General features: G+C 30.6%; 1 protein-coding gene across 1 annotated transcript; it reads right to left on the bottom strand.

Annotated features, from left to right (window-relative positions):
- Positions 1-5712: 5712 nt before the first annotated feature.
- Positions 5713-7912, bottom strand: LOC123896282. The gene is made up of 3 exons (XM_045946692.1): positions 7607-7912; positions 5764-6271; positions 5713-5731 (listed from the first exon to the last, which is right to left on the bottom strand). Exons 1-3 carry the CDS (start codon positions 7614-7616, stop codon positions 5713-5715), a joined length of 537 nt encoding a protein of 178 aa, XP_045802648.1. The 5' UTR covers positions 7617-7912.
- Positions 7913-12924: the final 5012 nt, after the last annotated feature.

Raw genomic sequence — 12924 nt, 5'->3', positions numbered from 1 at the left:
TAATAAGCATTTTCCAAAAAAAAATAGACAACATAAAAAATAGGTTTTCATGTTAATATATGAGTATAAATATAGGTTCCGCATATATTATAAAAGAACGTGCAAGCTTATTAATATGAGTAAAAACATAGGTCCCACAGAAATTACACAAAACATTAGGTCATTGTATTAACATATAAGTATAAATATAGGTCTCACAAAAAATAGCAAAAAACTTGAAACTTTATTAATAAGAGTAAAAACATATAGCCATGTAGAAATCACACAAAAGATTAGATCTTGTATTAATATATGAGTATAAATATATGTCACTAGATATTATGAAAGAATCGGTAACCTTATTAATATATTAATAATAAACACAGGTCTCGTAAAAATCGACAAAATAATTAGGTCCCTGTATTTATATATGATCTACTATAACCCGTAAAATTATAAAAAATTAAACAACTTTATTAAAATATGATTAAAAATATAAATCTTGTAGAAATTAAAAGAAAAGATTCTCGTATTAATATATGAGTATAAATATAGGTCCTACATAAATTATTAAAGAATAGGAAACCTTATTAATAAGAAGAAAACCATAGGTCCCTCAGAATTCACACAAAAGATTATGTCCATGTATTAATATACGAGTATAACTCGCAAAATTAATAAAAATATATACAACTTTATTAATATATGAGTAAAGATATAAGACCCGTAGATATAACCAAAAAAATTAGGTTCTCATATTAATATGAATATAACCCGTAAATTATTAAAATAAATAAACAACACAATATATTAGTAAAACACAAGTTCCGCGAAACTAAATATATATTCTGCATAATGTATTGATGGTCAATCTATTTCAAAAGAATGACCAATGTATTGATGACAAGTGAATTTTTTGTTACGGTAAAATAAAAGGGAATTTATTTCTCAAAAAATTAATTAGTCCTAATATCAACAACAAAATATCTTCCAAAAAAAAAATCTTCTAAAAAAATGTCATTTATTTTTCAACTATTTTCAACTTTGTATTTAATTCTTATTTTTTTAAAAAATAAAGTATCATCCGCGTAACCCTACACACCAATCCCCTGGAGAATTATTATTGTTTTAGTCTCATCATTTTTTCGGGAGTTTTTCAGTTTTTCTCTCACCATATTCTCATATTAAATTAATTAAATATAGGACAAAACTTAGAAATAATTCCGTTTTTCTCCCACCATATTCTCATATTAAATTAATTAAATATAGGACAAAACTTAGAAATTGTTCCATAGGTACTATTCATACTATTCACCAATTAAAACGCGACACTTGAATTAATTTATTCGTCATTAATAAATATTAAACTCCGTCAGTTCACCGTTATCTAAAAATCTAAAAGTGAAATTGGGTTTTTAATTTCCACCATTGTTATCAACATCGATTGTATCATTGAAAGTGAAATCAACAACAACAATATAAACATGGCAATTGATAGATTAATACAATTGATCCTATGTTCCTGATAACAAATAAAGAACAAGATCAATAAACCAAATGCGGAAAAATAGAGATTAGCAATTACCTCCAGCCATTGTTACAATAGAGTTGTGAGTGAATTGCTCTTTTAGTCTTCCAAGCTCTTACTTTCAACAATATAGATGGTGTATATTTTCTGAATAGTGAATTGAGAGAGCTTAGGGACCAAAGGCCACTTTATATGCTTGATTCTACCATCAAGAAATCATGAGCCATTACCACCCAAATAATGACCATTAAAAATTGATAATGACCATTAAAAATTGAGACCCTCCTTATCATGACTCATAAAAAAAACCAATGGACCACTTAATGGGTTTTTACTCATAATAATGTGAAAACCGTTATATTTTCTTACATTCTCCCACTTGGTCCATAGGATTTTAATTGTTGACCTAAATTGAGTCATCATATATCTTCCTTAAGAAATAAACACACGAATCATAGCGATAGTTCCTCTAAAAGCGAGTATTTTCATCTATGTATTACAACATGTTTAGTTTCTCAAGTATATACTTAATGTGGTAATCAAACTTAATGAATAAATTATATATTTATTCTTGGTCCAAATGAAATATATTTTCTCAAAAACTATAGTGCGCATGAATATGAGAAAAACATCACAACATAAGAGTTTTTTATTTATTTATTTATAAACTGAATGTATACAATCATAAAGAGGAACCAAGTCTCATATTTTCTACATGATCCTTGAATTTTAGTGGTGGCATGCCCTTAGTCAAGGGATCAGCGATCATTAAATCAGTGCTAATGTGCTCAATGACCACTACTTTATCTTTAACTCTTTCTCTAATGGCTAAGTACTTAATGTCGATGTATTTACTTTGACTTCCACTTTTGTTGTTCTTAGCCATAAAAACAGCAGCTGAATTATCGCAGAAAAATTTCAAAGGTCTAGAGATAGAATCCATGATTCTAAGCCCAGAAATAAAACTCTTAAGCCATACACCGTGAGAAGTTGCCTCAAAACAGGAGACAAACTCAGCCTCCATAGTAGAAGTAGCAATCAAAGTTTGTTTAGCACTTCTCCATGAAATAGCTCCACCGGCCATCATAAAAATGTATCCTGATGTTGATTTTCGAGAATCAACACAACCTGCAAGGTCAGAATCTGAATAGCCGATCACATCTAGATTGTCCGTCTGCCTATACATAAGCATGTTGTCTTTTGTTCCTTGAAGGTATCTCAAAACCTTCTTTGCAGCTTTCCAGTGGTCCATACCTGGATTACTCTGATATCTTCCTAAGATTCCAACAGCAAATGCAATGTCGGGTCTTGTGCATACTTGAGCATACATTAGACTTCCAACAACAGAAGCATAAGGAATGTTCTTCATTTGTTCCCGCTCAAAATCATTCTTAGGGCATTGGTTCAAATTAAACTTATCACCCTTCACAATGGGAGCAACACTAGGTGAACAGTTTTGCATCCGAAATCTCTCTAAAACTTTGTTGATATAGGTTTCTTGTGATAGACCTAGAACTCCTCAAGGTCTATCTCTATGGATCTTGATGCCAATAACATAAGATGCCTCACCCATGTCCTTCATATCAAAATTTTTAGAGAGGAACTGTTTCACCTCATGTAGCAAACCATTGTCATTAGAAGCAAGTAAAATATCATCCACATACAAAATAAGAAAACAAGTTTTACTCCCACTAACCTTCTGGTATATGCATTGATCCATAGGATTTTCAACAAATCCAAATGAAGAAATTATCCCATGAAATTTAAGATACCATTGACGGGATGCTTGTTTCAAACCATATATGGATTTCTTAAGCTTGCAAACCAAGTGCTCACCATCATTAGAGAAGAAACCTTCAGGTTGTTTCATATAAACCTCCTCCTCTAAATCACCATTAAGAAAGGCTGTTTTCACATCCATTTGGTGCAACTCAAGGTCAAAATGTGCAACTAATGCCAAGATGACACGGAGAGAATCTTTCTTTGATACAGGAGAAAAAGTCTCTGTGTAATCAATTCCCTCCTTTTGAGTAAATCCCTTAGCAACGAGTCTAGCCTTGTATCTCTCAATGTTACCTAATGAATCCCTTTTGGTTTTAAATACCCATTTACAACCAATGGCCTTCATCCCATTAGGTAACTCTACAAGATCCCAGACATTGTTGTTTTTCATGGAATTCATTTCATCTTTCATGGCATCATACCACAAATTTGACTCTTTGCAACTCATGGCTTGTGAAAAGTTTTCAGGATCATTTTCAGCTCCAACATTATAGTCAGATTCTTGTAGATACGCAATATAATCACTAGGAATAGCTGATTTCTTTGTCCTAGTAGACCTCCTTAATGTTGGACCAACATTTTCTTGTGGATCATGTTGTTCAACTAATTGTTCATCATTTTCAGGCATTTGATGATCAATTTGATCTACTGGAACATCATTATTTTGTGGAATCTCAATGATTGGTGGTTGATCAACATCCATTTGAACTTGAGGGGTATTGTGAACAACAACCAATCTATCACCTGAAACTGAAGGTTGGGTCTCTATATGATCATGCACAAAAACTATGTTCCTGATGTGATCACTCCCACTAGTCAAGTGATCTTCAAGAAACTTTGCATTTCTTGACTCCACAATCCTAGTTGTGTGAGATGGACAATAAAATTTATAGCCTTTAGACCTTTCGGCATATCCAATGAAATACCCACTAATGGTCCTCGGGTCAAGTTTCTTCTCTTGTGGGTTATAAATCCTCACCTCAGACGGACATCCCCAAATGCGCATATGTCGCAAACTCGGTTTCCAGCCTTTAAATAATTCAAAAGGTGTCTTTGGGACAGCCTTGGAAGGAACCCGGTTGAGAATATACACAGCCGTCTTTAGTGCTTCATTCCACAAGGATTTAGGAAGATTAGAGTTGCTAAGCATACTCCGCACCATGTCCAATAAAGTTCGATTTCTTCTTTCTGCAACACCATTTTGGTTCGGAGAACCGGGCATGGTATATTGGGCAACAATCCCATGTTCTTGAAGAAACTTAGCAAATGGACCAGGTGCTTGTCCATTTTCAGTGTATCTATCATAATATTCACCACCCCGATCAGATCTCACAATTTTTATTTGCTTTCCACATTGGTTCTCAACTTCAGCCTTAAAGGCTTTAAAGGCATCCAATGCTTCGTTTTTATTATGAAGCAAATAAATATTCATATATCGTGAATAATCATCTATGAAGGTGATAAAATATTTCTGACCATATGCATCCATATCTGGACAACATATGTCTGTATGAATTATTTCTAATATGCTTGAACTTCTGTTGGCACCTTTCTTAGAAATGTTGGTCTGCTTTCCCTTAATGCAGTCAACACAAGTTTTAAAGTCAGTAAAATCTAGAGTATTAAGTACCCCATCTTTTACTAGCCTTTTAATTCTCTCTATGGAGATATGTCCTAATCTCCGATGCCATAATATAGAAGAATTTTCGTTAATATTACACCGCTTAATGCCAGTTTGAACATGCATTGAACTATAAATGGATTCGTTTTGTAAATTAATACGATAAAGACCATCAGACAATATACCATTCCCAACACATTCCGAATTATAAAATAATTCAAATGACGTGTCTTTAAAATTAAAGGAATATCCAAAAGGTACAAGTCTTGAAACTGAAATCAAGTTTCGTGAGAAACTTGGTACATAAAAGGTCCTTTCTAATTTCAAAATAAAACCATTATTCAAAATTAAAATGCAAGTTCCAATAGCTTCCACATGTGAGCCCATCCTGCTTCCTGATAGGACAGTTTGCTCACTTCCCACTGGCTTCCTTAGGCTTTGCATACCCTGTAAGGAATTGGTTATATGTATTGTAGATCCAGAATCAATCCACCAAGTATTAATATTAACGTTAGTCATATTAGATTCATAACAAACAAATGAAAATAAATTACCTTTCTTCTCAAGCCATTCCTTAAATCTAGGGCATTGCTTCTTCATGTGTCCTCCCTTTTTACAGAAAAAACACTTGTCCTCCTTCTTAATATCACCTTGAGGTGGTATTTTGAATTTACCTTTTTGATTTGCTTGAGCCTTGTCAGTTTTGATAGCTTTGTTCTTCCCGCGAGTGGTTGTCAGCAATGCACTCTCACCCTGTTCCATCACAAGCCTTTCTTCTTCTTGAACACACATAGTCATCAATTCATTGATTGACCATTTGTCTTTATGTGTATTATATGAAATTTTAAAAGGCCCGTACTCAGCTGGAAGAGAGTTCAGAATGTAGTGCACCAGGAAGGACTCAGACATATCAACCTCAAGTTTCTTAAGTTGAGCTGAAATGTCGCGCATTTTCATTATATGTTCGCGCACACCTTTCACACTGGTGAGTCGGTAGGAAGAAAACTTCATAATCAAGGTACTTGCTAAAGCCTTTTCTGAAGTGACGAACTGATCGTCAATGGCTTTCAGCAAATCACGGACATTCTCATGCTGATCGACAGAACCACGAATTCCAGCGGTAACCTTAGTCTTAATGAACATTACACTGAGCCGGTTAGATCTCTCCCACCGCTCATATAGTGCAATTGCAGCTGGAGTACTTGTTTCAGTAATTGCAGGTGGTTCGTCTTTCCTAATAGCATAGTCTATGTCCATCCACCCTAAATGGAGGAGAATCCTTTCCTTCCACACCTTATAGTTATCTCCTCTGAGCTCGGGAATGTCACATCGAATATCAGAAAAATTAGCAGGTTGAGAAGCTGAAAAACCAAAAGTTCATGTCAAAAATTGAGGCATATATGTTATCTAAATTGTATGTATTACCGATTAACAAAGTAAACATACCACAAATAAATCTTATAACATAAAAACTACCTGCGGGCTAAATTTTGATGTAATAAGATTTATTTAAACTTTATGATAGAATTTTCAAATTACATACACAACAACATACTTTACGTGCATAAAATAATTTGTTTTTCTATCCAAAATTATACTTTATGATAAAACTATCAAATTATGTACCAATTCATAATTCCTGCGGGTAAGTTATGAAAATAATTTGACATTCTATCCTAATTAATCATACAAATATAGTAAAAATTCCTGTAGGATAAGATTCACTATACCACATATAATTAATTACAATGTTATGTCTAATTTCTTATGTGACCTTAAAAACTTTAGAAATAATTTTAACTAATTGAGGGTGCTGCGGCTAAACCAAAACTAATTAAAATTATGAAGATCACTAGACATAACAACTCAATTATATGAGAAATTAAATTATACATATCAAAATAAGATATAAAAATGAATAAAAATTCTCATATATGATTACATAACTAAAAATAATATTATGTACCTGATTAAACTTTTTCCAAAATTGTAAGGCATAATCAATCAACTTAATCAGAAAACAGCATATTCAGAGTACAAATATATAATAAGATAAAATCATAACAGAAGTTGTTACCCGTCCCTGTCGTCAAGAAGGCAAACCTTTTACAGATAAGGAACTGTGTTCGGAATCCCTGAATCTAAATTCTGTATAAATTTTTTTTTTTTTTCCTTCAAAATAACAGTTTAACGTATATATATAATTTGAATTCAGTATTATAAAGAAAAGTAGCGCATGGCCAAACGGTAACAATTGCTGATAGACACACGGGGGACGCGGGTTCAATTCCCGTATCCTACAATCCCCCTTTTTTTTTCTTTTTTTTTTTAATACTGTTACTGTTCATCTTCAACCTTGAGCGGGTCAGCTTGACCCAGTTACGACCCAACTTAAACCCGGTTCGTTCTATGAGTTTTATACATCGTTTTAAGCATTCTAAATCACAGATAACTTAGAAAACTAATAAATTACGAATTTTTAATGATGTTTGGAAATATAATGCTTCAAACTCAAAACTCAAAAAAAACAAACCACAAAATACCAAATTTGGAAGAACCAATACGTAACAAGGCAGAGGCAGTAGACATGCTCTGATACCAAATGATAGATTAATACAATTGATCCTATGTTCCTGATAACAAATAAAGAACAAGATCAATAAACCAAATGCGGAAAAATAGAGATTAGCAATTACCTCCAGCCATTGTTACAATAGAGTTGTGAGTGAATTGCTCTTTTAGTCTTCCAAGCTCTTACTTTCAACAATATAGATGGTGTATATTTTCTGAATAGTGAATTGAGAGAGCTTAGGGACCAAAGGCCACTTTATATGCTTGATTCTACCATCAAGAAATCATGAGCCATTACCACCCAAATAATGACCATTAAAAATTGATAATGACCATTAAAAATTGAGACCCTCCTTATCATGACTCATAAAAAAAACCAATGGACCACTTAATGGGTTTTTACTCATAATAATGTGAAAACCGTTATATTTTCTTACAGCAATAACCCCCAACCATGGAGAATCTTCCAGCCAAATAACACGGAGAGACTTTGATGAAAGGCCAACGAACTGAAATCGTTTGAGTCATCCCTTTGATGAAGATATATATATATATATATATATATATATATATATATATATATATATATATATATATATATATATATATATGTGTGTGTGTGTGTGTGTGTGTGTGTGTGTGTTGTTAATTAAGCCATAAGTTGGGATGGTGAAAAAGGAAGGGATGAATTGAAGGAAAGAGTAGTGGTGATCTCCATCGCTTTACTCTTCTCTTCCACTTACTCGACGAAATTCAAATTGACAACGTGAATTTTATTAAAATTGAAATTTGTGATATATAGACTAAATTAATCCATGTGTCATGTTTTAATTTGTCATTGTAAAAATCGTTTCTATGGTTGTACCAAAATAAATAAATAGTTTCTATGGAATTGTTTCTAAGTTTTATTCTTAAATATATTTAGTTGAATTAAAAATTAACTTAATTGAATATTGGTTTGAAGTCCATAAATTGAGGTAATTTAGATTAAAAAATAAATAAATAAAAATAATGTGTGGTAATTTCAATTTGGGTTACATACAAAAAATTGGATTTGTAGATAAAAAAAAATCGTGGGAGTTTTTAGATAAAAAAAAAAAACCGGGAGAAGTAACAAATAAAGTAAGGTTTTGTGGTTGCAATTGGGCATTTAACTCATATTGGTTATATGTTGGTTACAAAAATATATCAAATTAATTGATATGACTTAGTTGTAAATGTAATAAGAAGTCTAATTAAAAGGTCGGGGGTTCGAATCTTGTTGAGAAATTTTTTAGCATTTTAATTTTCTACTAACTTTTGAATAAAGACACAAAATAACCTTAATTGAATGACGTGGCAAAAAATAAAAAAGGGGCAAATTGGGAATTTCTTATGTATATTCTTTTCTAATATAGGTATTTTCTACTAACTTTTGAATAAAGACACAAAATAACCTTAATTGAATGATGTGGCAAAAAATAAAAAAGGGGCAAATTGGGAATTTCTTATGTATATTCTTTTCTAATATAGGTAGATACCTTAAAAGTGTAAAAAGTTGTCTTACCAACATTAATTTTATCTTTTATTTCATATTTTGATATGCTTAACAAGTGCCCCGTGACACGTTTAGCATTACCTTTTTTTTTCACCCTCTGATTCATAGGGGAAGGGGGCCATAGTAGTCCAGAGTTCAGTGCGAGTTATGACATCAAGTTGTTCGGAACACTGTTTAGCATGACCCTATTTTAAATATTACTGTAATTATATTTTGATTATAATATTTTTTATTTTTAAAGATATAAAATATATAATTTTCAATACAAAATTATACTGTACGGTACACAAACAAACATGATATAAATATTATATGTCTGTTTGATGAATTTAATGAGCTAGTTTACTACTTCTTTGTCCCAAAATATAAGAGCTATTTTGACTAAATGACACTATTCACTTATCTTGCTTTGACCATATTTTCTTTTAAAAATATATAGATATAAATATTAACATATAAGATCTTGTTTGATTTGTTTTGATGAGTATTTCAAAATATCAAGTTTTTATAATTTTTACTAATAGACAATTTAAACATATTAATGATCAAAATTGTGCATTGACATACGTGCAGTAGTCAAACTAGTTCTTATATTTTGGAACGAAGGGAATATAATTTATTGAACTAATTTATAAAAATGTTTAATAAAAATGAGACATGTTTGATAACACTAATAACCAAACCAAGCTTTGAGGTCTCGTGAAAATTATTGACGATTTATACAAATAAATAAATACTGTAATTTGATTATTTGGTTATGAGTTTTACAAGGAGCGACCTTCAATAGAAATCATTATCTTTAAAGTATTATTAACATGTGCTCTTAAGGTCCATATTAGCATAACCCATACAAATTTTATTGGTGGTTGTTTACTGAGAAAATGAGAGAGAAAAAATTAAATGTAATTTGCATTTAATTTTAGGCTTAATTAGTTAAATGGTCCCTTAAAGATATTTTTGATTTCACAATGGTCCCTTAAAAAAAAAACGGTCCGGATTGACCCCTTATTGATATCTCTGTTTGCCACATTAGTCTTTTCCGTTAATTTTTAACCCAAAAATTATAAGATAGACCAACATTATAGTAGTCCACCATAGACCTCATTAATTTTTTTAATTTTAACTGTTTGATATTTTTGTCTAATTGAAAACGATTGAATCTTGTAGGCCTGTTGTATTCAATTTGTTTTCCTTTTCTTCATCTTCTTCATTCAATTGTTCTTGATGTTCTTCATCATATTCATGAGACAAATCGAAGAAGAAAAAAAAATAAAAAAATTAATGGGCAGAAAGTTATTTATCCTCTCAAAACCATTCATTAAGCTTTCAAGATCTTACTAGAACCGGAAATCCATCAATTGACGGTTCAACCCCCAAAATTGGAAAACCCCAGTCAATCCCTCTTCAATTTCTCCGGAACCTTGAACAATGTTTCAATTGATAAAAAAACACAATAAAAGAGAAATTGCATATCAATTTAAAGATAGTAAAAGTATGGGTCAATGTTTGAACCTTGTTATTTTGTCTCTGAGATCAATAAAAAAACAATAAAAACACATGAATGGTTTGAGAGCTATACAGAACATGTTTCTTCTTTTGCACTTGTTATGGGTAAGCATTTTTCTTATGGGTAACCATTGATTTGCTTCAAATTTGAATCCAAATTTTGTTGGGTAAGTATTGATATAATTTTTACTTGTTAATTGTTATCTCTTCTTCTTTACATGATTTTTTCTTCTGGATAAACATTGATTTACGTTAAATTTCGGATCTTGAAAGCTAAAAGAATGATTTTGAGAGGATGAAAAGTTTCCAGATCTTGCAACGGATCTAAACAAGAGGAATTTTTGTTGGATTTCAATTCTCCAGTTTGATGGGCGGAAATAATTTATGTGTTTTTTAATTTAAATTTTATGGATTGAGTTGTGTTTCTTGGATTTGTTTGAAGATCTGAATTTTTTTTGTTGAAGTTTATGAGATATTGAAGAAGAACATCAAGAACAAGTGAATGAAGATGATGAAGAAATGGAAAAAAAAATTAAGTGTTGATGATTTATCATTAGAACAATAGACCTATAAGATCCAACGGTTCTCATTTAGACAAAAATATCCAATGGTTCGCATTTAAACAAAAATAACTTTTCTTATAAAAAAATAAAATAATAACTTTTAAGGTTAAAAGTTAATAGCAGGGATTAACTTGACTAACGGAGATATCAATAAGGGATCGATCCAGACCTTATTTTTTTAAGGGATCATTATAAAACCTAAATTTTTTTTAACGGACCAAAATATTAATTAAGCCTTAATTTTATGAGAGTAAAGAAAAAACATTCTTAAAAATGAATTTTTCCCATTTGAGGAAAAAAAAATTCTTTAGTATGAAATATTTTCTTATGTATTCCTGAATCACTGGTTAACCCATTAGCATTACACCATTTTTTCTAGTTAAAATGTGACGTTAGGCAGCGATCACTTCACGGTAGGGCATCTTTCTTTAGGACCTTTGGAGTTTGGATAAACTTTAAATGGCTGGCATTAAATTTAAATGGCATCTTAAAACCATTGGAAAATGAGAATTTTGCACAAAAGTGTGTTACTTGTAAATGTTCCCTTTTAACTCTTGTTTTCTTAATTAAAGAAATCAACAATAGGCACATATTCATGTCAAAAAAAATAATAACAATATGCATATATTCTGCCTCTCCAATTTCTGGAACCTTGCTCCATTACTAATTTAGTGGTCATTATTTGAATGGTAGTCTTTAAATTTAAATTTTAAGTTTGTAATAAATAAAACATTTAAATTTTTAAATACTCCCTCTGTCTCAAATCTTTAGTCTTTTTACCTTTTTAGTTTTTACCCAAAACTTTAGTTCTTTTAAGAAATCAATTCACATTTAATGATATTTTATCATTTGTACCCTTACTAAAGTTAAATTATTAATTAAATATATTTTCTCTTTTTTAATAAAGTAAAAATAAAAATAACTTTACTTATCATTTTTTATCATTTCTTAATCTCCGTGCAAAACTCTAAAAGGAATAAAGTTTTGAGACGGAGGGAGTAATAGATAAGTTCTTTAGAGAAAATTGATAAATCATCATTCATGTCACCAAAATTTGTCATAATTCACTAAGCAAATTAATGCTAGCTTACGAATCTACTCTAGCGATTGACCTTGTCTCGATTCATCAATCTTTCAGCTCACTTTAGTGAATTATCCTCTACACAGAATCCTTGACTTTATGTTTTTGCTCACTACTATCTGATCACTTAGCAAATTTATTAGAGTTCAAATTCTTTGTTCATTGCCAATCCAAGCATCTTTGACACTCAAAAGTTCAATTGCTAAACATTTACAACAATAAATTTGAGAATTCTTTTAGATTACTTGCAAAACAAGTTAATACTTGTCAGATGTAAAATTACATAACTTTGACAATTAACTATATCACTAATAACATACAATCATATTTGATCGGAGAATATTGTGGCTCTTCAGTATATAATGACATAATTTTTTTAATTACTCTTTACATTATAATAGACTCGAAATGATCCAATTGATCTCACCAACAACAAATTTAAGTATGATCCAAAAAATGTCTGGTTTAAGTAATTTATATTTTTCAGTTGTTCTAATACATTTGAATCAATAGTGGACAAACATAATTTAAAGTTTTTTTTTGTCTTAAAAAAAAATAATTTAAAGTTTTTTGTTATCAAATGTCCTAAATACTTGATTAACTTTATTTTTCTTAATGATGTATATATGAATAACTTGGAACACAAAAATTTCTGCCACAAATATATATAGCGGACGAAAAATATGGATACAATTTTAATTTTTGTAGCAGAAAATCTTACCCAAATAGTGTATAACAAAAATATGGATCGTTTTT

Source organism: Trifolium pratense, linkage group LG7 (genome assembly GCF_020283565.1).
Source record: "Trifolium pratense cultivar HEN17-A07 linkage group LG7, ARS_RC_1.1, whole genome shotgun sequence".
In the NCBI taxonomy this organism is placed as follows: Eukaryota; Viridiplantae; Streptophyta; class Magnoliopsida; order Fabales; family Fabaceae; genus Trifolium; species Trifolium pratense.
This window is presented reverse-complemented; position numbering and strand designations above follow the sequence as displayed.